We start from the raw sequence: 27,591 nt of genomic DNA, 5'->3' as shown, positions 1-27,591 counted from the left end.
CTATCTGGCGTACCCCTTCACTCCACACACCTGCCATGGTACTGCTGTTCAACCTAGCGCTGTCTGATCTAACTGTCGCGTTGCTAGCGCAGCCCGTATTCATACACTGGGCATTTATAGAACTAAGCGTCGATGAGGAAACCACTCTCTTTTGCGCGTACGGGATTCTGTCGAAAATTCTCACATCTTTACTTGGAGGTGTCTCTGTTGCAAGCCTGACCGCTGTGGCGTTGGATCGATTCCTCGCTCTCTATTTGCATCTCAAGTATGAGGTGTATGTGACTAGGGGGCGTGTTGCCGTCTGCTGCGTTATATTCTGGATGGGTCCATTATTCGTGGCCTGTTCTTGGTTATATCTTGGTGACATGCCGTATAAGGCGATTGTGACCTTTGCCATTAGTACATGCACATGCCTTACCGTATTATGCTACGTCAAGATATATAAAACGCTCAAAAAACACCAAGCGCAGATACTGGCAATCACAGTAAACCAGCCAACGGCATCAGCAATAAACATGTCTCAGTACAAGAAGTCCGTGATGGGCTCGCTGTGTGTGTACCTCGTTTTCCTCGTCACGTACATACCTACATTAGTCACGATGGCTTATACCGAGACAACGAACGATACATACTGGCCATCCAAGCTCTTAAGAATGTCTGCGGTCGCCTTTCTCATAAACTCTGCACTTAATCCTTTGATCTATTGTTGGAATCTACCGGCACTTCGTCTAGCAGTGCGGACGACACTAAGAAAAATCTGGGCTTATGGAATGCTTTGTCGGACTCCATCGTAAAACAATATTACATTTGGAAAGAAATATTGTACGCTCTTCGGAAGGCGAGCTAATGACTAACTGACTGAAATCGAAGTCATGCCCTCTTTCAAAGTCGTTCGCCAAACTATCCACTAAAAACCAAATAAATATAATATAATAAAATATAAATAACTAAATAAATATAAAATAACCATCAAACCAAATAAATTTAAACAAGAGGCAAAACATCCTGCATTAAGGCAGAACATATAACTTGGCCTAGTTGTATTTACAATTAAAGCAAGACATGCAATATCGATTCACTCTGATGGCGGTTAAGCCCCATGCAAACTGCGCCAGCACCTGCCAGCATTGCTGGCGAATTCTTGCTCGATTGACCACAAGACAAAGGAAATGTCAGAAAGTCCATTTCCCATTTTGGGGGATAGATATACTACGCTTCGACGTTTAAACGCAAAAGCCCCGTGCAAACTGCGCCAGCACCTGCCAGCATTGCTGGCGAATTCTTGCTCGATTGACCACAAGACAAAGGAAATGTCAGAAAGTCCATTTCCCATTTTGGGGGATAGATATACTACGCTTCGACGTTTAAACGCAAAAGCCCCGTGCAAACTGCGCCAACACCTGCCAGCATTGCTGGCGAATTCTTGCTCGACTGACCACAAGACAAAGAAATGTCAGAAAGACCATTTCCCATTTTGGGGGATAGATAAACTGCGTTTCAACGTTTAAACGCAAAAGTGTGCAAACAGAAACTCAAGCGTAAGCTTGCAACATCCAAGTTAAAGAGAATCTTGGATCTTGAGACTGCCGACTCGATGAGACAAAAACACCTACCTCCTTTTCTCAGGTGCGCAGCGCCCACCACTAGCAACACACCTGTTCCCTCTAGAAACTTACTTCTTGGATTTCTTCTGATACGGACGCATCTAGTAGCCCAAACAGCAGCTTGCGTAGCGAGGTAGTGTGCACGCCTAGTACGTTAGAAGATGCTCCGGCGGACACCGCGAGAGACAAATGAACAGACAACAGACGTAAGCACAGCAAGACGAACTTGTGATGCTCGCTGCGATGGATACAATCATTAAACTGCATTAGTTTTTTTTTATACAGGTTAACATCATTTTCAAGAATTACGAGGGATCCGTGGAGAGAGGGGGGCCCTAACGTCTTTTTCTCGAAAAGTTAAGGGATTCAAAGACCCTAATATGAAAGGAGACCTTCGACTTAACGTCCTTACCAGAAAGGACAGAGGATTTACAGTCCCCTGTGTAGAAAGCCAAGCTTTCCTTTTTTTTTTTTTTTATAAAAGACGCTTTTCCGAGCTGGATTTTAATGTGGGGTTCCCTTGAAAATGGGGAAAAGCCCTGAGGTATGTATGGCTTGTCAGCGTGCATCGTACCTTTTTGACGCGAACGGGGGAGTGGGTTGATCCGAGTCCAGACCAATGCAATATCTCTCCAGGAAAGCTTTCAGACAACCGAATGTGGACTCCTTGAGATCAACACAGTACGCACGGTACCAGGAAACCACTTGTCTGGAACAAAAACACATAAGATCAACATCTTTTTTTTTATAAATATTTTCTGATTGAGCATGAACTATGAATATATGTCAGACAGAAAGTGTTTTCACGTACAGGACCCCTTAATACTCCACTGTCTTTCCGCGGTTATCGCCGCTGTGTGTTAACACAAATCCGACTGCTGGGGTAAGGCCCAGAGTTTATTTCCCTTTTCCCTACAGTAGCGAGGTTATACAGACATTTGTTAGGTGGAAACGCTTTGAATTCTGATTATTAATGGCAAGACACGTGCGCCTGTAATGTTGGGCAAGAATGTGAGAATGGTCAACTGGCTTTTTAGGCAATGTAAAACATGCATACTCTGGAAATCAAAATTCCTCGCCTAAGCATGTACCTGTCCATGGGGAGAGCAGTCCAGGCGACAGTATGTGACGTTCCCGCTGAGATCTGGTGCACGGCGACCCCGTCCAGACCAAGCACCTTCTTGGGTTTGGTAATAGGTGTGGTACAGTGACCCTGACCACATTGACCCATCGAGTTGTTACCCCACGCGTACACGTTATTATCTAGACAAAAAGTTTTCTTAATACAAGCAAGACCTTCTAAAATAGCTGCTCAAGTTAAATGTTCATAAAACCACGAAATCATCTCTATAAATTCGCTTAATTGTGCTTTGTTTTGCCATGTGATGCGACCGTTTCTATGCGAAGCCGTTTTTGTGTTTACGTTGCAAAATTTGATTAGCTCTAGCTGCCCAATGGCGCACAAACTGTCGCCGAAGTTGATGACAAAGCTTGGAAAATTCTTTTTTAACAATACATAGTATATGACGGTAGAACTGTAAACATTCAATAGTCTTGAAGAGTCAGCCGAAATCCTTAACATGATATTGCCATAAATACCATAAATAAATAATAAATAAATAAAAATTTGAAATTGGGATATCGGAGATTGTCCTATACAGCAAGTTGCTGCTTACTGAAGGGCCTTTATATGGTGGCTTCAAGGCAGACATGATGTACAATCATTCTCACCTTGTGTAAGAGCAACACAGTGGCTGTCGCCAACGGATATGTCCACCACACTGTGTGACTGAAGTGCCAGTAGCAGCTTGGGCGTGGCCGAGGTGGCATCAACGGAGCCCGTGCCAAGGCTCGGGCCACATCCCCACACATACACCTGAATAAATGAAATGTATAAAGGCACTCGCTTAAACGGGGCTCAAAAAAGCATAGTTATAATTCCTAATAACATTTTTCATTTCATTTGAACTAACATCGTGAGACGTGATCAAATGCCTTTGATCTGTACACCTGAATAAATTAAATGTGCCAAGGCTCGGGCCACATCCCCACACATACACCTGAATAAATGAAATGTATAAAGGCACTCGCTTAAACGGGGCTCAAAAAAGCATAGTTATAATTCCTAATAACATTTTTCATTTCATTTGAACTAACATCGTGAGACGTGATCAAATGCCTTTGATCTGTACACCTGAATAAATTAAATGTATAAAGGCACTCGCTTAAACGGGGCTCCAAAAAGCATAGTTATAATTCCTAATAACATTTTTCATTTCATTTGAACTAACATCGTGAGACGTGATCAAATGCCTTTGATCTGTACACCTGAATAAATATACCAGCGGTCCACAACCATATCATGAATCTACCGAATGCCAGAATATATAAATGACTTAGTATGATACCAATGTATGTATTGCTGTGGTTTTCTTTTCTTTTAAGATAAGTAACTATTAAAATAATTAAATAGTTAAAAATCCCTTAGAAGCTTTCCGTCTAAGAGCTGTTATTTGACATTTTTCTACATTCCTTTCGATCGGATCGGTGTATAACTTTAACTTATAAAATACCTGGTCACCAGTTGAAGTAAGTGCCAGACTGTTTGTAAATGGGTGTAAACTTTGGCTAATAAAATACCTGGTCACCAGTTGAAGTAAGTGCCAGACTGTTTGTAAATGGGTGTACACTTTGACTTATATAGTACTGGCCAGTTAAAGTAAGTGCCAGACTATTTGTCAGTGGGTGTACACTTTGACTTATTAAGTACTGGCCAGTTGAAGTAAGTGCCAGCCTGTTTTTAAATGGGTGAAAACTTTGGCTTATAAAATACCTGGCCAGTTGAAGAAAGTACCAGACTGTTTGTCAATGGGTGTAAACTTTGGCTTATAAAATACCTGGCCAGTTACATTAAGTGCCCGACTGTTTGTAAATGGGTGTACACTTTAGCTCGCAAGATACCTGGCCAGTTGAAGTAAGTGCCAGACTGTTTGTAAATGGGTATACACTTTGGCTAATAAAATACCTGGCCAGTTGAAGTAAGCGCCAGGCTGCACTGACTCCCGCAGCAAACCTTTCTTATCACCATTCCTTGCAGCGCCTCAATCACCTAGGGGGCAAAGGGACGAGTAAATGGTACAATAGAAAAGAATGATGACTTTTGGAAATTCACGTCACATCAGAGGTATTTTTGGCTTCGTATTTTATAGGAATCGTAGTAAATAATTAATTAGTATTACTTAATAAATAGTGCACAAACCTTTGGTTTATAAACCCTGTTAGTGTCACTGTGGCCAAGTTTTCCTGAAACAATAAAAGATGACGTGAGCACAGATTTCCTCACAAAAGAGACATAATAAGGCCTACCAAGTCTTATCTGTTACTGTAGTGTTTAGCCATATCATTTATTTAAAGTACACAGCTAATAAGATTTTAACATTCAGCCGTGAAAAACATTTTTCAAAGAATGCCTATAGAATTGGAATTGACATTCAGAAAAACAGTGCCTTATCGAAATCAATTTTAGAAGCTTCCAATAAAAATATTTAAATGGAAACACCACACCTGGTTACTGATATGTCTATGTTTTTAAAGACAGCAAAACTATTTCAAATCTGCAGACTTTAGATTTTCCTTCTTTTTTATGCCCATTAATGGAAATCAATATGCTGTTGTAATCTTGAATGTTCTTAAAATTTCCAAAAAGTTCCAAAATGAGAAAAAAATAGCATTTATTTAAAAAGTCACCATTGAATGCCCAAAAGGTCAGCCTTTATTCGATGTGTAATCCATTTTAGCCTCCATGTAAACTCACCATTATCTCCACTGCCAAAGGACCATACTGTCTGTCCGTCCTGGGAGACACAAACTGTATGGGCGCTGCCACAAGCCACCTGGCCAACATTTGCCACATCTTTGACTTGAACAGGCACATTCCGGCTGTTGTTATCACCGTGGCCTACAAAAGTAAGACAACACGAAGGGTAGTTAATACACAGTATGCACAGGAAATATTTGAGGACACCTCCCAGGAATATTTCAATGCAGTGAAAGTATACAATAATTATTAGTATAACATCTCTGTGGTTATGCGGCCAAAAGTAAAGATGCTGAAGATGGCCTCTGCCTTCTACAATGGTTCTTTAACTCCCACAATTACAGGTTTTTTAGCAAGATTTGCGAGACAGCAAAATTATTCTTATCCTTGGGAGTCAGACAATCAAGGGTTTGGGGGACTTGGGCTTAGCTTTAATCAATTTAACCACCCTGGAACCTGACACTGGACGTGCAATGGAGTGACAACGTACCAAGTCTTCCATAGTCACCCTCTCCCCATGTGTAGAGTTCACCATCCTCAGTGACAGCAGCACTGTGTCTATAGCCAGCAGCAATACAGCACACAACCTACATAGGCACACATACAGCAAGTATGGCTAATTCTTATTAACAATCTACAAAGATACAGATAATAAGTCTACTTCTAAAGAAGGATCAATAGCGCACAACCCATAAAGGCACAGTATGGCTTACTCCTATTAAGGATCTACACACAACCTACAAAGGCACAACTAGGAAAGGCTAATTTCTATCAAGGTCCATATGGCAGGGACTTTGTTTATTTTGTTTCTATGGCATTAAACAGAATTGGGTACTTCTTCACCTTAGGTATGAAGCAAATAACAGTGGTAAATGTTTTCTCTGGTACTTTTTTGGCAAGCTTGGTAGGTCTACCTTATGTTACCACTCTCAATCATTATACATAAGACATTATTCACAATGCCTAGTAATGAAACCCAAAAAGGTTTCTGAAGCACTGATAAAGTCTATTAAACAGTGGTGAACAGCCACATAGCCAGGATTTTTAACAGGGGCCTTTTAAGGCATTTTTTCCTGTATTATAGTGTCTCATACATTTACTGTATTTTTGGCAGCTAGAAGGGCCATTACCCAGGCTACACCCCTGGCAAAATACAAAAAATCATTCTGATTTACCAGTCCATGTAAGTACCTTGTTTCCTAAGGCTCCCTCCACCAGTTTTGGGATCTTCTGAGTTTGACTGTTCCCATGACCTAGTTTGCCATAATCCCCTGTAAGAGAAAAACATCCAGATGCAGAAACAATGAGAAAACATTTGGATGCAGAAACAGTAAGAAAACATTCAGTTGCAGTGACTATGAGGAAACATCCAGTTGCAGAAAACTGTCAAGATGATAATCACAGAACAAGGATGAAGAGAGGTAAAGATATGTAAGATTTGTTGAGTTGAGGTCTAAAATAAAAAGAATTTGGGGTGAGACAAGGTGAGATGAGGTGTGATGTTAAAAGGTACTGCAAGAAAATGTTATTTGAAGTCATATTTGGTAAGATTATTAGTCCAGATAAAGTAATCTATTGATGGTGATATGGTGTAAAGTGGAAAGATGAGAAAGGTAAAGTTAAAGAAAGGCAGCTGGGGTGAGGTTCAGTAAGGAAGAGCAAGACAAAGGTAAAGTGAGATACATACAGTGAGGTAAGGTAAGGTGAGGTGAGGTGAGGTGAGGTGAGGTGAGGTGAGGTGAGGTGAGGTGAGTAAAAGAAAGGCAAGGAAGGAAAGGTGAGATTATGTGAGGTAACAAGGATGTGAGGTCACAACACTGTTAAGTAAAATCAAAGAGAAAGGTGTAGTACTAGCGTCACTCACCATCTCCCCAGCTGTAGACCTTGCCATCCAGCGTCAGCGCCAGGGTGTGTCCATCTGACCCTTTGGACGAGGACACACTCTTCACCAGACACTCATTGTCAAAGTTTAGTCTTTTCAGCTGTGTCTGATTGGTAGAGTCACCAAGCCCGAGTCTCCCATAGCTGCCCTGTAATCATTAACCATCATATTAGAATATAGTTCCAGCAACACCTGAAAGCAAGAGTCAGCAACTTCTTTTTTTGTTGTCTCTATATTGGATGACAAATTGAGAAAAAAAGTCTTATACTTCATTGACTAAATTCAATGAAAGATATTGCCAAAGGTTTCCTGTATTATTTGATGGAAATGTAAGACTCTCTCATTTTATAATTGTACGCCAAAAGAACATTGTATAAAACAAAAGGTAGTTGCTTTGACTTCCATTTGCTATTTCAATAATAAATATGGCTTGTTTTCAGAAACATTTCAAAAAAGAAAAGAGAAGGCAGTCACTCTGAGCAAGCCTTTGTCTGAGGTGGTCACACATGAACAATATAAAAAAGTACAGTATTCATGCCAAGCTAACTGTTCATCCCTGATCACACAAATACAAAAACACGTTCAGATATGGTAGCAATGGTATGTGAGAGGATTCAATGAAGGAATATTCAGATATTCAAATAATAAGTAAAATATGCAATAGTTGACTAAACGTTACCTTGCCACAAGCATGAACGAAGCCATCAGGAAAAATAACAAAAGTGCAATACTGGCCAGCCTCAATCTGCAAGTAAATAAACACAAGGGTACATACATAAGGTACATGCTACATACTGTATTGTAGAGTACAGCACAAATTATATACTGTATAGAGTGCAGTACAGGGTACGTACATAAGGTACATGCTACATACTGTATTGTAGAGTACAGCACAAATTATATACTGTATAGAGTGCAGTACAGGGTACATACATAAGGTACATGCTACATACTGTATTGTAGAGTGCAGCACAAATTATATACTGTATAGAGTGCAGTACAGGCTACATACTGTAGGGTACATGCTACATACTGTATTGTAGAGTACAGCACAGATTATATACTGTATAGAGTGCAGTACAGGGTACATACATAAGGTGCATGCTACATACTGTATTGTAGAGTACAGCACAAATTATATACTGTATAGAGTGCAGTACAGGGTACATACATAAGGTACATGCTACATACTGTATTGTAGAGTGCAGTACAGATTATATACTGTATAGAGTGCAGTACAGGGTACATACATAAGGTACATGCTACATACTGTATTGTAGAGTACAGCACAGATTATATACTGTATAGAGTGCAGTACAGGGTACATACATAAGGTACATGCTACATTCTGTATTGTAGAGTACAGCACAGATTATATACTGTATAGAGTGCATTACAGGGTACATACAAGACATAAGGTACATGCTACATACTGTATAGTAGAGTGCAGTACAGATTATATACTGTATAGAGTGCAGTACAGGGTACATAGATAAGGTACATGCTACATACTGTATAGTAGAGTGCAGTACAGGGTACATACATAAGGTACATGCTACATACTGTATTGTAGAGTACGGCACAAATTATATACTGTATAGAGTGCAGTACAGGGTACATACATAAGGTACATGCTACATACTGTATTGTAGAGTACAGCACAGATTATATACTGTATAGAGTGCAGTACAGGGTACATACATAAGGTACATGCTACATACTGTATTGTAGAGTACGGCACAGATTATATACTGTATAGAGTGCAGTACAGGGTACATACATAAGGTACATGCTACATACTGTATTGTAGAGTGCAGTACAGGTTACGTTCTGTAGGGTACAGAACTTGCCTCGTACCCAGGGGCTTACTAGCGCTAAACCTTCCCATGGCTTATTGCGCTCACTAGTATATTTTTCACTTGCTTTTACTGATTTGAGATGCCTTGGTACGAGGCAGGTACAGTAAAGATTACACACTGTAGAATACAGTAGAGGATGGGGAAGGAAGCAGAAATGTCAGAAACTGTTAAACTGGTCATGTAAATGCATGTTTCTAGGCTGAAGATAACACAATCAATGTAGTGTTAAAATCCACCGTTTTGACTAGGTGTATTTTTTTATGAAATATGATCATAATTTACAGGAAACAGCAAATGCTCAGAGAGAAGATTAATGTTCATTCCTGGTCACTTCACACAATCACAATGCAAACACATCTCAGATATGGCAGCAATGTAGAGTGTGAGGTATCAGGTCTAGTGAAACGGTTCATCACTGCATTGTGCTGTATACAACTTAAATTCACTCTTATAATGTTTTTTTGCTATATATGTTTTCCCTGAGTTTTCATGTGCTGAGTTGTGGCCAACATCCTGTTTTTTTCGCCAGCACAAGTTACAAACATGATGAAGGGGGACCCCTCCCCCTCTCTCACATGCTTAGCGGTCGTACCAGCTTTGGCGCAGCAAGAACAAAACAAGATTGGGGCCACAACACAACATATATAGCAAAAAAACTCTGGATAAAATGCTTGCATGCAAGCGGCCATAGTCGCAAGCGTCGCAACATAGAATTGAAGTCACAAAATAAGCAATATTGGTAAAAAAAAACACCTATAATTATTATAAAATTTAAGTCTCACCTGTATACTGTATAATATCAACACTGATATCACATTTCTACCATAAACATGCATAAAATTCAACATCTTGACCACAATTATTATTTTAGCTGCTACAATTTTTGATATCAGCATTGATGACCATCACCATCCTAACACCATTACAATCTTTATGGCCATGTGCTATATATATACCTGTTGTGCACTTCCGAATGATGTCGCCAGTTTAGGGACTAGGATTTTGTCCATACTGCCTTCGGCGAGCTGGTGACTACTGTTGCTTCCCCATACATAGACCTCCTCGTTGCTTGCAAAACTGTTGCCATGGAAACTGACTTCACCTGTGATGCCACTTTTCACAGTGCACTTAGCATACTGATCGGCAAGCTTTGAGACCTGGAAAGTAATTGAGAACACAACAATGTACTGTTCCATGTTCCATTTTTAGATGATAATTTCTAATTTTATTTAACTGCCTTCCAGGAATATTTCGACCGACCTTGTAACTCTTGTGTGTTCACGTTGCTTTCCTTCCCGTGAAAAAGGCTTTCCAAACCAATTGTTTTATCGTAAAGAAAGGACAAGCCAGCGACTATACGGCATTATAAAGAGAACCGGAGGTTTTCAGGTTAGAAAATTCATCACAGTTTCGAGTGCTAGGGGCTGACTAAATAAAAAATTTATCGCTTAAAGGCTTAAGACAGTCAAATCATAGCTGAAGTGAGCAACATCTGCGCAAAAACAAGCTTCCTCGTCAGCTACACACAAATCGAAAAGGTCTGAATGCTGGTTTCTTCTGGGATGACAAGCATGGTTTTGGGTATGGAAAAAATGGAGAAATTATTTTTGTAATGCCAAATGAAAGAATCAACATCAAAAGTAAGATTGCTTCACTTATGTTTACTTCGTATAAAAAAAGGATTAGGGCTCCTTATTAAAATCACGGATTCTAATATATTCTTTTGCCTCTTGTCGGTTGAGGTTTTCGTTGGACCTCCGAAAGTAATCAGGTGACAATGCGGCTTTGATATGCTTATGAGTTTCTAGAGTGCTTTTTTCTACCTGGCTAAGCAGACAGAGTGCAGACTGATGCAGAGGGAGATGAGTGACATCAGATGGGAGGGGCTCAAAAACGATGGTAGGTTCTACAACTTCAGCATTGCTCCCTTTTTGTGTCTGGCTGGAGCCAGAGTTATTCTGCAAAAGAAGAATTCAAGTTAAAAAAACAAATATTATATGCAGTACCTTATATTTTAGACAGTTAGAAGGAAACATGAATACAACAATTGCAGGTAGAACTTGTCTACCATGCCAGGCACATTTTTCCAAAAACCTTTGTGTTACAAAATCTTGGTTATCAAAAATACTACATGCTATCTCAGATCTTTTAGTTTAAACAAACCATGTTCTATCAACAGAAGCCAACAAGCAGCAAAAAACAGTATTTTTAATCTTGTCTACAAAACCTAGGCAATCATGGCATTTTAAGGTAAACCTGTGTTATTAACTGTCAGGCCTGGAACTAGCCTACTGAACTTTTTGTTTGTTACCCCATTATTCAGGGCTTCTGGAATTACGCGCTTGTGCAGAAGCGTGTAATTTGCCTTTTTGTGTAATCCGCGTAATCCGGGTAATCCATACACGTAATTTGGAAAGACAAATCATTTAATTGCACAGCTGATGTGTTTTTTTAGGGTTTTTACCTCTATTTCTTGTAAAAAAGACTCTTCATAAGAGTTAGATATTTAAAACTGAATTTCGAAAACAACAGATAAAATGACTAGGCATTCTTGCTAAGCCGCAAAGACCAAAGGACTAAATAATAAAAGAATACCAATTTTAAATGACTGATGGCTAGGAGCCAATGAAAAATTTTCGCGCAGAAAATAAAATCTTTCAAGTTATTTCGTGCTTTCCTTCGGTATAAAATGTAGTTTGGGCGTAATAGTTGATATTCCTTGTCATTTAGTGAGTAAATTCAGTAAAGTACCCCAAAAATTTTAATGTATCGTGCAAACCCACGTAATTTAACGCGTAATCATTGATTTTCTGCATTACAGTTTTTCACCAGCAATTTTACCGTGTAATTCCAGAAGTCCTGATTATTCAACAGTTTCACTGTTTAATGACACAAGCTTCATAACTATTTGCACTAAGCATTTCATAAACTACTACTGTATGTGCACTAAGCATTTCTTTGCCATGCTGTTTAGCTAATGACATTTATTAGATGGCATGTTTCTCCTCTGCTTATTGACCTACTTCTTCTACTTCTTCTTTATTGGCCTAAAACTGTCAAATATAGCCATGCTAGTGTGTGTAGCACAATCTGATGCCTCAGGATTTAACTTCCTTTTAACCATACATACAGTAAATAGAGCTTAGGACATTTCCATTATATTACTATTTGTTACTTTGTGGATCTACAGTACAGCCTGGAAGAAACTTTACAGCGTTGTGCACATTTTTTAGTGTCAAACACACGATCAGTGCATGTAGTTTTCCTTCGTTAAGTATATTTTATGCAGGGAGAACTATTTATAATGCCGAAAATACTTTTATACGAAAGCCATATGAAAAAAGGATGCAGATATTTATTGCATTTTGCATTTTGTCGCCGAAAATGGCACCACAGATATCCTGACTCATATCTGCAGATGACAGTTAAGGAATGGTAAGATATTTATTTTTGGTTGAATTAGTTCCCGATGGCTGACACTAGTGTTATTTTCATAGGTCGAACGATGGGAACTAATTAAACCAAAAAATAATAATTTACTGACATCTGCAGGTATATGATCAGGATCATCTTCTGTGGTGCCACTTTTGCAGACAAAATGCAAGCTTCAAATATAAATATCCTTGCCACACTATAATGAATCTCCGGGTTTGTACCGCTTTATTCATTCTTTCTATCATTCTGTTTTTCTTTTCTCCCCTGGAAAAATGGAAGAATCGTCCAGGGTCCCCTATGCCATTCGTAACTGCAGGAATCTAATCATTTCTACAGGTGCCATGAGCACAATGCTTTGTTGTCCCCATTTTGTTCCTACGAAGCACATGCTTCTTGACTTGTCTAAACTTTCACTGGTTGTTTACGATTTGTTGGACTTTGACCCTGTAAAACGCATGTGACTTTCTAGCGTCGAAAGGGTAACACAGTACAATTGTTATGATTTTGTCAAAATTAGAAGCTGGGATTTAAAAATTATGTTTATTTTTGTATTATTATCCCATTGGGCAGTGTTTTGAATTCAGAATCACAAAAAAATTTGCTGGATTATGTTAAAATTTAAAATGTCATCATTTAAAAAAAAAAAGAATATTTTAACCAAATCATCATTTTAAATCTAAAATGCAAGGAAATACAGTATTAAAAATAGAAAAGGATTATTTAAAATGTAAAAATGGTTACTTTAAAGAAATATATAACATCTAAATATAATTAGCAATGTACTGTATATAGATGTGGTAGCAACTTATCCATACTTATGAAACCACCTGTTGCCTAAAATGCCCTGTCATAATGACAATTGTAATTGATTTTGTGTGTGGAGTAAAATTTACTTGATGATAATGTGAAATGGCACATTAGCATCAGAAGCAAAACTGACCAATGGCATAAACATTCCAGAGTCATCTAGGCAGTTGTTCAAATAATCTTACTTAAAAGAACATTATTAATTCACTGAGTAAAAAGCTTCAAGACTTTTTCCAAGGGGTGGGCAGTATTTTAAGAATTAATTTTGTTCCATAATTTTTAACTATAATCGAAATAAAATTATGATTTTTAGAAGAAAATGTATAGAATAAAGAGTTGTAATATAAATGCAAGTAATTTCAATAACTTCTGCCAAAATTTTGAATATTTGAACTTTTACCTGTAAAACAAATTAAATCTGTATTTGAACTGCAATATACATTTGAATGCACTCTGTTCTCTATGCTACTACTACTACAAGTAATATTGACAATAAAGATAAAATACTTCTAGAAGCACATAAAGTTTATGCTAATTTTTTTTAAATATAAATACAAAACAAAGACTAAGGAATCCAAAGAAAGCTTGTGTCATTTTTATGTATCTTTTCTTCTAAGTTGCCATGACTATGTGTACACCTTTTAAAATTCATAATACACCAAAAACTGGAAATCGACTCTGCCAAATTTTCGTCTTTAATAAGACTTCTTCAGGGCAGACTCTGCCTTGAGTCTGCCCTGAAGAAGTCTTATTAAAGACGAAAATTTGGCAGAAAATTTGGCTCTGCCTTGAGTCTGCCCTGAAGAAGTCTTGTTAAAGACGAAAATTTGGCAGAGTCGATTTCCAGTTTTTGGTGTATTGTATTCATTGTTCTGGTACGAGATCGCGACAGTTTGGGCTTTTTTATTCTATTTTTAAAATTCATACTTACAGCAGATTTCAACATCTCATCTTGAATGTCCTGCAGACACTTGACAGCCACTCCACACCCTTCCTCGCCCGTCCCGGCCACCCCACTCACAGCCATTCCTACCCAGTCTAAGAGACACTGTAACGACCCTCTGTGAACACTGAGCCGCAGCAACAGTTCTGATGCCAGTTGGCGGCCAGTATCGTCCGCTGCAGACTGCCTTGAAACAACCGATTTGAGGAATTCCATGATTTGTTCCAAGGTCTCTAGGCCCAGCTCTGGCATCTTAGACTCGTTGGCGAGAGAGAGTGGGGGGAGGGCTGTTAGGACGGAGGAAGCTGTTTGCAGCACCTCATTGCATAGCACCCCCTGCCCACTATTCCACGACTGACGCAGAAGCGCAAACATCAACGACAACCCTGTTTTAATGCCCATTTCAATAAGGATATCTGCACCATATTTTGGCTCACTTGTTTTCTCCTTCGATTTTGGCTGTCCTCTTGAATGTAAGCTAACTCCAGAATAGAACGACTTTCCCTTGTTATGAAACTTAGAAGATAATGCACAGTATATCCTTTGAAGGATAGCAACGCGTCGGCGTAAAGTAGAATAAAACGGAGAATCAGAACATATTATTCGTGCCAGGGAAAGCTGGCTGGAAAGAAGCTCATTTAGGAATTGATCTTGCTCGTAGTCAGTAGCTGTACCTCGCTCAAATTCAGGTAATTGTGGTCCACGAAGTTGCAAAGGTGCTTGTGGAATAGAGACTGCCTCCTTGTTAGCCAAAAGTTTCTCGTACAAAGTCACGACTCCTTTTCTTGTTACAACTGATAATGCATCCTCACTGACCCAGGCGGAGTCGAAATGGTCGAGCCAATTCAACTTCAACGAACCGAAGGCCATTTTCACGTCATTCAAATGTTTCTCGGTTCCTCTCAGTTCAAAACAAATATTTCTATCGCCATGTAATATCTGTTATAAAAAGTGGAGACTTGAAGGTCCCCATAAAAGTTTTAAATATATTCCCCTTATATTTGGATATTTTCATCTCTATTTACAAGCCCGGGATACTGGGGCTTTTCTTGAAAGGAAATCAGCGATTTTGCCAAGAACTCGCACTTTTGGAAAGCGACCGCCATTTTCGCCATCTAGCGAAGGATGTCGGGATATCTAAGATTTTGTTCCTCTCGGTCTGGTAGAGGACTGGGAACCACTGGACGAATGGCCAGACCGCCAGCTGGCCGTCAGGGTGGAACGTAGCCTGCACACAGGCGCCAGTGTGTGGGCCGAGCGAAAAGTTTGTTTGTTTGGGGTTTGGGCAGTTTGTTGTGGACGCTTCGCGATAGCGAGGGGATTTCGACTGCGTGCGAAGCACGTCCAGGCGCGCGAAGCGAAAAGTTTGTTTGTGTGTGAGCAGTTTGTTGGTGACGCTTTAGGAGAAATCCTTTGCCCCTCCGACTAAAACCGCGCGCCACCGGGCTCCTGAACACTCAAAAGGCTAAAAGTCCGATTCAGCACAAAGAGAGTCTGTTCGCAGGCTAGGTGGTACGATGGTGCGGTGCGCGAGCGTGCGCGAGTAGTGGTAAGGGGTAGAGGAGACTTTCTTTGTGGTACTTTAATAAAACAGCGGAAAATTTAAAACTGAGCGTCCCAATTTCCTTTATAGTCTGCCTTCCACTAGCGTTTGAAAATCACACAAGACGGAGAGAAGAAAGAAAATAAAAAGTAGTTTCGTCCTTCTCTGCTTTCCAAAGCTTTCTTCTTTTTTTTGCTGATTTTGACACTTACGGCAATTATATTTCATCTCTGTTTTATTCACCACTTTCTTTTCTATTATTATCGATAGTAAAGATTGGCATTCAAGACATCAAGCAGTCTTCTCGGACGCAATTAAAACCGGTTTAATATTGCAAGTTGTAATATATTAGTAATGCATTTTTTGACAGGTCAACAGGTCATTTAGACATTTCCATTTAGGCAGTTTCAAAAGTTATTTTTATTTCTAAATTATCAATGAGTAATATACACACGCAGACGCGTACCAATCATTGGCCGAGGGGTGGGGGGGGGGGGGGGGGGGAGGAGGAGGTGCGCAGCCATAGGTATCAGGGGCGTACGCAAGATTTTAACTAGTTGCAGTCATAGCATTCAGAAGCTGAATGAGGGCGTGGCCCCTCATCCCGCATCCCCGTGCAGATTTCATAGCTCCTGCTTTTGGGTTTGAAATTGGCGTCAATGCGTCAGACTTTTGAGAATATTACACGATCCTCTGTCACCCTCGATCTGAAATAGGACTACAGTCGTCGCGTGGCACTGAACGACATAACAATATGTTTGGAAATCATCTGTAGACTACCATGATTAAGAATATTATAGTTTTTACCTCATCATATATATAAAACTACGTACATAAAAATGAATGAGTAAAGATTTGATTTTTTCCCGTCGTTATGCAAATAAGATCGCCATTTTTTTTTTTTTGCAGTCCAGTGACTGCAGGCCTATAGGCTGCGTACGCCCCTGGGTATCATGTGGAAAACGCATACCATTTGAAGATTCCTTAAAAAGACATGAGCCAAGGGGGGGGGGGGGGGAGGGTGAGCGCTCATCCCTTATGTACGCGGGCGGGAGGCACGATACTGAAACAGGGGTACAGGCACGGGTTCCCAGATTTAATGAACGCAATTTTTCTTTTTGCGTGATATGACAAATAATTTGCATGATGCAGGATGATGATGTTGCGGCTTGATACTCAAGGGCATTTCGTAAGAGGGTAGGGGTACCACTAGGGCTGAGGCAGAAATGTCTGTTGCATCTTTACTAATTCCATAGCTGTACTCCAGGAAAAGAATAAAAAATAACATACAGATCACACTGAAATTTCAAATTTATTGCAAGACTTTCATATAAGTATATACAACACTGTAGTAGGAATTAGTAGCTAGGCATGCATGTATAGAGAAAGAAAATGCTACATACATTCTAAGTACCAGAAAAACCTAATGTTCAGGATAAAAAAGCAATTAGCACACACAAAATGAAAGCTTCAATCGAGATATAAGCCAATAAAAAACAGTCTAATTCAAGTACTTACTTTGTTTCACGATATACCAAAAGAAGTACAAAATTCATAGCTGGAGTTCTTTAGTAAATGTGTGAGTGTATTTTCTATGCAATGTCCCAATTTGGGGCTATTATATGTATACTACTCAAACTTTAACTTATATATAATCTTAATAAGCGACTTTCTTTTATAGCTCAGCTGACACTTTGTAACTCATTAATCAGTTGATAGTATAGCTCAGCTAACATTGTAAAATTATTAAGTCTAAGAACCATCCCACAACATGAAAGAACCTCAACCACAAGGGCTAGGCATGGGGGAATATACACCCTTCCTTGCCTGACAAGACCTGGGTCATCTCTCACTGAAGGATCATCAAAAATACTATCCTTCATACAATACCTAACTGCGCACCCCTCTGCACATCCTATCCAGGGTACATGCCTGTTAATTTTTATTCTTTATCAAAATAAAATATACTTGGAAAATCAAACTCCGTAGCAGCTAACTAATTATGCTAACAAAAATGTTTGTTGCATGTTGGAAACATTTAAAATTTTTAATCAGTCAAGACAAATTTTTGCTAAAGTAAATATAAAAGCAAAATCTTTATAGAAATATATGAACTATATATCATATGCACTATGTATACTATAGCACTATGTAGACTGTATTTAGTCGGATGTTTGCCACAGTGTGTTAAAACTACAAACTAAGGTAGCTTTTACTCTAAAGGAAGCCTTGTATTGCAAACTATTTAGGCTGAAGGACAAATGTACTTTTTTGTTTTATATATCATTATCTTAACCTACTACACAATTTTAACCACTATATAAATATTTTGTTTTCAGTTTAAAAAACTGTAGATTGTAGAGCTGAAGAACTATAACTTATAACTCAATGTATTAACATTCTTCTCTTCTGCAACCCTAAAGAGCACACTTGCTAGTCTATATTAAATATGTAAAAATGTACACAGGTAAACTTGAAAATTTCGAATTATTTGAATTATGAAATAAACAGACTAGGCTGTTAAAATAATAACTTGGAATAAGTAAACCAGGTGTTCTCAAATGATTAACATTTCTGTTTGGATGAATATATTATACAACAATGTTCACTTGTATTGTTTTAATTTGTTCAGAGGAACTTAGAAAAGCTGATGATTTCATGAAGTATATGGCAAACAATCCTTAATAAATGTATTGCTTTAGTTATGTTCCAATATAATTCCTCTTTTTTTAGTTTCAATGATTGAAAAAATAGGTCTATATGCAAGAGGCCTTTTGAATTATCATTAGCTTTTTACATCAAATTACACAGAGGTGGTGACATAAAAATCAGGGCTTCTGGAATTACGCTCTTGTGAGGAAGCGCGTAATTTGGCTTTCTTCGCGTAATCCGCGTAAACCACAAATTTCCGCATAATCCCGTGTAATTTGGCTAAATTTTGAAAGACAAAACATTAAGTGCACAGTTGATGTGTTCTTTTAGGGTTTTTACCTCTATTTCTTGTAAAAAAAGAGATATATTCTTGGTAAGAGTGCAATATTTCGAACTGAATTTCTTTGCTAAACCGCGAAGGCCTAGGACTAACAATAAAATACCTTTTTTAATTGGCTGGTGGCTAGAAGCCAATGAAAACTCGCCTAAAATATTTTCGCGCAAAAAAATTAACCTTTTCAAGTTATTTTGTGCTTTCTTTTGGTACAAAATGTAGTTTGGGCGCAACAGTTGATATTCCGTGTAACTGAGCGCGTAATTAAGTAAAGAATCCTGCAAAATTTTGATTTTTAAACAACATGTATTGCAAAATCCTGCGTAATGATTGATTTTCGGCGTAATGTAGCGCATAATTTAGCCAAGATTCCCGCATAATTTTGAGTTTTTTCCGCGTAATTCCAGAAGCCCTGAAAAATGGGAGAATATGTTAATTTGGAAAGTTCTAAATTGCTATGTTTTCTTTGGAAATAGTAGAGCTCCCTTTGAGTGCCATTTAAACTATGCTATTATTCCTTGATAATGGTACTACTTAAAAAAATCAAAATGACATCATGCCAAAATAATATTCCCTATGATACAAATTTATGCTGGAAATTAGGCTACAGCAATCATAGGTTGACCCCTACCAAAGCCATGAAAACCTTTAGTACCATCAGGCCCCCGTGGCAACCGTTCAACACCCTCCAACTGTACCATGCGATGTTTAACTGGCTCTCTATCAACCAATGGGGAGTGTCCACCAGGTTTAGAGGATGTGGTCTTGCGTCTTTGGGACCATGGACTATTTGGTGCACTACTACTTGCCTCCTTGTTTGGACTAGGGCTGTTAAAGTGCCGTCTCTGGGGTTCTGGGCTACTCTGCGGTGACCTCCACTGGCCATTGATGCCTGGGGGCTCAGTGCGGTTGTGGGAGTTTGATGACAGTCCGGGGTTGCTATGATACCGGCGTCTGCAACTGCTGAAGGAGTTGTGAGTTGAGCTGTCAGATTCGGAGCATGAGCTGTTATGACTGTCGTCAGAAGTACCTGCTAATTCAGACAATCTCTTGTTTTTGTTCTTTTTTCCTCGATTTCTTTTCTTTTTCTTTTTTTCTTCGTGTTCTTCGTCTGATTCCGGTACTGAGTCGTTATCTAACTCTCTAGACCTTAGTTTCTTGTCTTTTTTCTTCGCTCCTTTCCCTAGTTCTATGACTCGAATGCCGCCATCTTGTGTCAGTTCGGAGCACGCACGTGCGGCCGCTGCCATGGTCTCAAATTCGATTACAGCGAAGGTCTCATTCTCTGGAAACTTCGATTCGTATTCCTTCAAATCAGGCGGTATGGTCTTTCCCCCACGAATAATCCTGATCAATACAATCTCTCCACACTTTGAGAACATTTCACTTACGTGCTCGAAGGATGGGTTTTCGATATTGGTCGCTACTACAGTTCGACCCGGATTCCGGTCCATCAACTCAGCTCTTAGCGGCTCGTTTCTCTTGACTTTCGTGTTTTCGTCGTTCATACTCAACATAGTAGAATCCTTCAATGACTCAGCGACAACTCTGTAGTCCTTAGTGAGTGATTTGACCTTTTTAAAGGACGTTATGAGCTTGAGGTTGACATAGCCTTCCTTGTTGCGACGAACGTGTTTGAGCAAAAATGCATCGCGAGCCAGGTTATCATCGCTAAGATAAAACTCGACTTGGGATTTGATTCTCGCTTTCAGCTCATCGTTGGGAGGTTGGAACTCTCCGTGGTGTCCCTTAGCCTCGTTTTCCGAGTGAGAATCGCAAGGACTATTCGATCGGAAGCTCAATTTTTGGTCATTCTCTTCCTCGGAGTTTGAAGACGCAGCGATGTCATGATCGGAACAAGCGGCGCACTCCTCACCGTTAATCAACAATTTCGGCGAATTCTCCGTTTTTTTATCGAGATCACAGACAACTGCTATTTCTTCGGCCATCTTTGAGCTACGCCACAAGCGAAAAATCTCTAAAAAAGGCTTCCGAACGAGCTAGGCTTTCCCGCTACCACCTCCTCGTTCAACCACGGCTAATGTCTGATGTGTCAAACAGTTGAGCGCAGTATATATCCTTCCATGACGTCATCGACCCTATTGTATAGGGGTGTGCTTTGACTTCCGGCATGTAGAGGATAAACACGTCCAATCGTTCAATTCGCTTACGTATGGTATCAGATTCCCGATTCTACCTACGGATTTTTTCTTCATGGATTCCCTTTTATAGGCGACTACCATTTTATTTCGTAACGTCCCAAAAAAATGACAGATTATGGGTAATTTCGAGCGCTTAAACTTTTGTATGACGCAATGTTTATGTCGCAGTGAAAATTACACGTATACGATCGTGACACTATGCATAAAGTGGTAACCCCTCACTATGACGTGTAGAATTCTGTAAAGACGCTACGGCGCTCATGTGACATAGCCTTAGATGGAGGGAAGCACGTTCAACAATAGCAATGCATATATCTTGTTGACTTTAATTCTGGGAAAACTGCCATTTTCTGAGTGACCTTCGTGTGAATGAGTTGAGATTTCGTATGAATTGAGGTAAATTGTCATAACAAATGCTTTTTTGGGAATAGTTTCGCGCTGATCAATATTATTGTGTGACCTTTACGCGCCTTCGCCCTTCACAAATATGGTTGATCATGCGAAATCAATGGTAAAAAGATCGGAACGCGTATGGCCTGCGTAGCCGTCCTTTGAATTACTGTCTTTCTAAACGAGGGCAACAAAGTCACTGCGTAGCATGGGGGTAAATACGTAGGTGGTGTTATATTCCTAGGATTCAGAAAACTAGTTGGCCTCCTTCATTTTAAACAGTTAAATAATAATAATTAAAACTTATAACACTCGATCACTTGATCAAACGTGACGGTTCTATGATGAGTCGTATGCAATGAGTAGAAACTGATTTTATTTAAATGGCAAAATGCCCGGAAAGACACACCTCTCGACTCTCCCTTTTGAAAACATTCCTGGTGTTTACTTTTTGACCGGATGTCGATTGTAAAGATACAAAAATAGACTTACATCATACCCGAGCGTACCCTCATGTTCGTTTCACTGATACCGGAAGAAAAATATGCTTATTTGAGAAAACAGACGATACAATGTATAAATGATCGAAACACCATCTCCAAATTACAGCTTAGGCAGAAGGACTTCCTTGTGTCACAGGTACGTTCGTGGGATGGATGAAAATGACTACTCGTTCTAGGGATGTAGGAATTTATGTCAGGTTTGGGGAGGGGTAAGGGGGGGCATCAGAGAGGTAGTTTTAGTACTAGTAGGTGGGGCTGTGGGCGTCGTGGGCTTAGCTGTGGGGTATTGGTAGGGGGCAAGTGCTGGTTTAAGGTAATTTATATAAATCAGGGGCGGTCAGTTTGCATTCTGAAGGCTATTTCGTTTATAAGTAGATATTATTTATAACGGTTTTCTTAATTATAAAACCTTTAATAATTTCAGAACTAAACTAATAAACCCTGAAATTAATTAAAAGTACAGTGGAACATGGATTTAACGATGTGCCTCAGGAGTTTGTATCGTAAAATCGAGGTATCGTTAGAAATAGGTCCTCGATTTTACGATATCCAAGAAAAATCCACTGAAAATATCGTTGTAGCGAGGTCGAGTTAATTTTAACCTTTACACTGCACTGTACGTGTGTGGTGTTTTGAGTAATGTTCTCTCTTTGTCGATAGAAAAGTGATATCGTTGTACCGAGGTCAAAATTATACTTGGGAGAACAGATTTGTATCGTAAAATCGAGAATATCGTTGTATCCAATATCGTTAGATCGAGAGGTAATTTCTCATACATTTCACTGTATTTTCGCCGGGAGAAGGGAGAAAGAAACGCCATCGTAAAAATCGAGTATCGTAAAATCCAGGTTCCACTGTAGTACAATCGTTTGCTAATCTTGCCATTTTTAAAAATTACACTGTTTTTTATAAGAACGTCTTATTTGGGGAATATTTTAAGGCTGAATATGTTCTTAACGATGTTCTTAAATTTTAGTGTATATATAAGAATATAAAACCCAATGAATTATTAGGAAGAGAATTACACTAACAATCAATAGCAATCATAAGGTTGTTACTATGAGCGCAATTTCATTCTGCATTTTAGAACGCATCAGGACTAAAAAATAATTTTTTTTCTGCTATCTGAACCCCGGCATGTTCATAGCATTTTCTTAAAATTTGGTGAAATATCAGGCTGGACGTTCTAAAAAAGGTTCTTGTAAAAAAGTGTATATGTATCACTAAGCCGTGGCCAAGTACACAGAGAATCAAGAAGACGAGAGTCATACGATTCGATACGCATTTATTTCTATACTGAAAGCGCATGATCCCATCAGCATATTCTTCAATTATTAGGCCATTTTAAATTAAGAAGAATATAAAAATTTTAAAACATCTTTCTGTTACATCACCTATACATATTTTTTTTATCATTCCGTATTCTAGGGTATATGTTCTCGAGGTTCTATCAAAACACGAAAATACTTCTGCTCTTCCGCCAGTTCAAATGCTGAAGTAATATTTTCTAGTCTATAGGTTGGACTAAACAGGTCAGCATATGGGAACTTGCTTGCAGTTTGGTCAATGAATGAGACTGCTTGGTCAAGATGAAGAGGGCCGTAATTATGAACACCTGTAGAATTAACATTATAACTTGAACACAAATTATGGAAAGGAACACGCTTTGTTTTAAACAGCGACCGGGGGTTTGGATAGAAAAAAATACAGCCAAGTTGTAAGAATAAGAAGGTGGTATGATTAGAAAAACTACAGACAAGCTGTAGAATAACTAGGTTGCATGCGTAGTTAATCAAGCGGATTTTTTTTTTTTGTCTGGCGAAGCGCTAATGCTAAAAACATAAGGGAAAATAATATTTTCTCACAGAAGCGTAAACCCACCTCTTATAATTACACACCACAGGGTACCCCTCTCTCAAAGTAAGACACCACAGGCTACACATCATTTGTAGTGTGCTTGTAGTAAGACATCTTAGGTACCCACCTCTTTTAATAAGACATCACAGGGTACCCACCTTTTATAGTAAGGCACTTCCGTATGATTTGTTCTGCAGTAACCATGTCAAGCCGACTATCAGGATGAACCATTCCAACCAATACATAAGTACCGCCTGGACGTAAGACGCGAATCCCCTCACTGAGTACCTGACGAACACCACAAACCTGGAACACAAGTTCAGTTCTTTTAGGTAATAGTTGAGGTAAAAGTTAAAACTATTAGAACGGCCTGCTTTTGCTGTATTTTAATTGCACAGAATCTAGTGTCTGGCACACACAACCTGCAAGCCAGAAGGTTTTGTGTTCAAATATTGGAAATCCTGTGGCGCATATCAAGGCCAAGGTGTACTGGTGTCCGATGCAAACGATTTTTTACGCTGGTGTATTATAAGAAAGAAAGGAAAAGATTTCTCACCTCTATTACAGTATCAATAGAGTTTTTTTCTAGATGTTCTTGATCTGAAAGTCAAATGGAAAACATCTTATTATTGGATTTATTTCAAATATAGAAAACAAAAATATCTACAATAATACTGTCTGATTTATTTTTTACTTCACTACACAATTCACTACAAAACCCATTTCTGGACTACCCATACTACAGTACTTTGGCTACACTTTCAGAGAAAGTGTACCCGAACTAGAGTCCTTTGGTTAAAATAGGCAAATTTACTATCTCTGGGCTAGCAGCCTGTACACAGGGGCTGACTTTAGTGCTAGACAATATCCATGGGCTACCCGCCATACTACAGAACTTTGGCTACACTTTCAGTCCAGGTTAGTGGGTCACTAGACTATAGACATGGATCTAACCTTTTCTTATCCACATACAAACAGAAACTCAACCTTCAATTTCCTAACAATTGTCAACTGGTTCAATCAATCAATTCACATAATTCCTTTTAAAGGCGCATGAGCAAGGTAGGGTCCAGATGCCTTGGACCATAACCATGACCAAAATTCTGGGCATGTTATACCTGGGCCCAACGGGATGCCTGCAAATCTGCTGACCATCTTGAGTCTCTCTGAACTGATGTCTGAGCAATAGACTTTGTCGTATCCAGCCTCATGAAGGAGGGCACAGCCATATATACCCAATAACCCTGCCCCCTGGAGAAACAGTCAGAAAGCACAAGGACTTAATAAAAAAGATTGCACAAATATTTTAATAACAATAATAAAATTAAGAATATTAAAATCTGGGGAGAAGGGGCGAGGATGAAAGTTGCTTTGTAAAAACTGCCCCACTCACTCCATTGTGGATTTATAGAGTAGATAAAAAATTTACCTGAATCAAAGCCATTCTTTTCCTTGTGGTTTCTTTTTGACCAGTCCTTCTTTTATGTATTTCATCTACTGCAGCTACCATAGTTGCCAAGGCACAATTAAGAGGGGCAGCAACCTTGCTTGGGATGTGTTCAGGAATCTTGACAACATGTGTCCCCTTCCTCAACACAATATGTGTTGCATAGCAGCCATTCCAACCTGTTTCATTGCACAACAGCGCATGACCATACTATGACATAAAACCAATAAATGTGTCTCAGTTGGTGATGAGAATTATGATAAAGATGGTAGAGATTAAGAACATGATTATCGCTAGTATTGGTGATCATAATCATTTTGATGTTAGTATACCATACTTACCCATGTAAATATTAAAATTAGGGTGCGTTTTAAACGCGGAATGCTTCTTTTCATAATATGGATAAAACGATGATGATGATGATGACACTGATGATGAAAGTGATAAATATGCTGCATGATAATAATTGTGATTATGATGATGATAATGATGGTGGTGATGATAACAATAGTGACAATGGTGAATAATAACAATGTGCTAATGATAATGAATTGTAATTATCATTGTGACCTTTATGATGGCAATGATGAGGAGGAGAAGGAAGAGGACAACTATGATGATGAGCAGAAAGTAGTGATGACATCAGAGATTCAAAGATAATTATGATGCTGATGAATTCCATAGCTATTTACCTTGAATAGGGTTTTACACTTTTGGTGCAGTCCATCCAGACAGAATTCACAACTGTAGCAGCAGTCTGCTACATGAAACGTCACTCGGTCACCCTGCACTAAATTTGAATTTTTCCTTTTATGACTGATAACTTCCACCACACCCTCATGCCCAAGCACACTGCAACATAACACATACTAGCTTTATGGTGTTGTGCAATAGTTTGCGCCTGGAGTTTTTTAGTATCCAGTAAAGCAAAGACAAAGATTTGCATCTCTTTGATTCTATCTTTAGTCTCTCCCCTCTGGTTTATTGACAGGGTTGTAACAGGGGTGGGGCACTGTGGGTAAGTGCCCCCCCCCCCCATCCCTAGAGAAATCCTAGAGTCCCACCACAGGGTCCCCCTATTAAAGAAATAATCTACCCCCCCTCCCTGGGTCTCAATAAGTGTCAAATAATTTTGTGTACAAAACTCTAACGAAAATGGACAACCGGCCTCGTACCTTTTTTAAAATGCTCTCATTAATAGTGGATATTCTCTCTTAAATAATACCTAGGTGTTGCCTCTTTTCTCTTCCCTCGCACGGTATGCAAGTCGGATCCACAAATGGTGACCGTCACAAGCGTGCCTAAAATCTCCCCTTCGCTAATAGATGGAATCTCCGACTCCTGAACTTCTAAACACGGACTCGCGTTTGCACCATGGAACACAACTCGTTTCCCGCTCATCGCGATAAGTCGTCCATTTGAAATCTCAATTCCTTAGAAACAAATTGCTTTAGAAATAAGCAAGTAGCGACTGGTTTCGAGCGCCATAACAAAGGGTCTGGGGCGAAATAGCGAACGATGATCGACCCTATCTTCACTAATCAAAAACGTGAACGACGTATCAAACTGAATCGATATTCACTCGTCCCTCCAAGGAGAAAAATAGAACTGCTCAGAGCGGGAAAAATACTGCTTAGAGAGAGAAAAAATATGGTTCTTTTGCAAAGGTATAGATCTACTCTTTTCATGATGCGTCGCTAAGTATGACAATCTCTCAAACAAATCAACGCGCAATTTCCAAGATTAGCAAATTTCTGAGAAAACTTCCAAGATACAGGAACAGACCATCTTCATCCGAGGTTCTGACCACACACTTGAGACAAAGATCCCACCCTACCTGGACTTCATATTTTGTACCATACAAATTTGTTATTAATGACCAGTACGGCCTGTCTCACTTTAACTGGGAAGTCGACGATGTGAATTATCAAATCCTACGCACTGGATGTTTTCCATTCATAAAATATCATTGCACAAGAAGGCCACGCCAGGACTTGTCTATGGAAAATAGGGTATTTACTGCACTTAAAGTAATGAATCTCGGCATCCCTACGCTTACATATGGCATCGCAGCTTGTTTCCTGGCAAAGCACGAAGAGATTGTCAGAACAGATAAAGGGGATGTCAAGATATACTTCCTGATACCAGAAACAAAGGATGCTATGTTTTAGTTAGGCTTTATCTATCAAATTCTCTGTCATACATTTACATATTTACCTATGTTTCAATATGGTAGGTAGAATTCGGGGGGGGGGGGGGGGGGCAAGGAAATGAACAGTTAAAGCTTGGCTGTGCTCTCCCCTTATTATCTTAATGTCCAGGCGCCTACACAAGGGGGTGGGCAGGGTGCGTGGCT

At 39.3% G+C, this 27,591-nt stretch overlaps 3 protein-coding genes and 1 long non-coding RNA gene across 9 annotated transcripts in view; 1 reads left to right on the top strand and 3 right to left on the bottom strand.

The window, feature by feature from the left end:
- The window catches only part of LOC5517638 (probable E3 ubiquitin-protein ligase HERC1), an 88,631-nt gene extending 73,154 nt beyond the window's left edge, over window positions 1-15,477 (bottom strand). For all 5 annotated transcript variants that reach the window (XM_048727499.1, XM_048727500.1, XM_048727498.1 and 2 more), the window contains exons 1-14: window positions 14,336-15,477; window positions 10,986-11,120; window positions 10,119-10,319; window positions 7,983-8,048; window positions 7,286-7,451; window positions 6,613-6,692; window positions 5,912-6,008; window positions 5,419-5,562; window positions 4,864-4,907; window positions 4,630-4,713; window positions 3,336-3,480; window positions 2,696-2,867; window positions 2,179-2,313; window positions 1,677-1,842 (exon numbers count right to left, since the gene is read on the bottom strand). In XM_048727499.1, coding sequence (XP_048583456.1) covers window positions 1,677-1,842; window positions 2,179-2,313; window positions 2,696-2,867; window positions 3,336-3,480; window positions 4,630-4,713; window positions 4,864-4,907; window positions 5,419-5,562; window positions 5,912-6,008; window positions 6,613-6,692; window positions 7,286-7,451; window positions 7,983-8,048; window positions 10,119-10,319; window positions 10,986-11,120; window positions 14,336-15,217 — 2,517 coding nt within the window. In that variant the 5' untranslated portion in view covers window positions 15,218-15,477. The remainder of the gene's footprint in view (window positions 1-1,676; window positions 1,843-2,178; window positions 2,314-2,695; window positions 2,868-3,335; window positions 3,481-4,629; window positions 4,714-4,863; window positions 4,908-5,418; window positions 5,563-5,911; window positions 6,009-6,612; window positions 6,693-7,285; window positions 7,452-7,982; window positions 8,049-10,118; window positions 10,320-10,985; window positions 11,121-14,335) is intronic.
- Window positions 15,478-17,183: 1,706 nt separating this feature from the next.
- Window positions 17,184-20,940, bottom strand: LOC5517702 (la-related protein 6). Its single transcript, XM_001637591.3, has one exon. The coding sequence runs from the start codon at window positions 20,823-20,825 to the stop codon at window positions 19,476-19,478; it is 1,350 nt and encodes a 449-aa protein (XP_001637641.2). The 5' UTR covers window positions 20,826-20,940; the 3' UTR covers window positions 17,184-19,475.
- Window positions 20,941-20,986: 46 nt separating this feature from the next.
- On the top strand, window positions 20,987-24,460 carry LOC125562966. Of its 2 annotated transcripts, none has more exons than XR_007308017.1 (2): window positions 20,987-21,434; window positions 23,443-24,460. It is a non-coding gene; the product is annotated as an uncharacterized LOC125562966 (long non-coding RNA). The 2 variants fall into 2 exon arrangements; XR_007308016.1 differs by lacking the exon at window positions 20,987-21,434 and adding an exon at window positions 21,441-22,067.
- Window positions 23,200-26,740, bottom strand: LOC5517701 (5-exo-hydroxycamphor dehydrogenase). The gene is made up of 7 exons (XM_048727354.1): window positions 26,461-26,740; window positions 25,928-26,087; window positions 25,218-25,445; window positions 24,907-25,039; window positions 24,345-24,388; window positions 23,947-24,094; window positions 23,200-23,546 (listed from the first exon to the last, which is right to left on the bottom strand). Exons 1-7 carry the CDS (start codon window positions 26,634-26,636, stop codon window positions 23,356-23,358), a joined length of 1,080 nt encoding a protein of 359 aa, XP_048583311.1. The 5' UTR covers window positions 26,637-26,740; the 3' UTR covers window positions 23,200-23,355.
- Between the last annotated feature and the right edge of the window lie 851 nt (window positions 26,741-27,591).

The sequence above is a fragment of the Nematostella vectensis genome, chromosome 5, assembly GCF_932526225.1.
Source record: "Nematostella vectensis chromosome 5, jaNemVect1.1, whole genome shotgun sequence".
Classification (NCBI taxonomy): domain Eukaryota; kingdom Metazoa; phylum Cnidaria; class Anthozoa; order Actiniaria; family Edwardsiidae; genus Nematostella; species Nematostella vectensis.
This window is presented reverse-complemented; position numbering and strand designations above follow the sequence as displayed.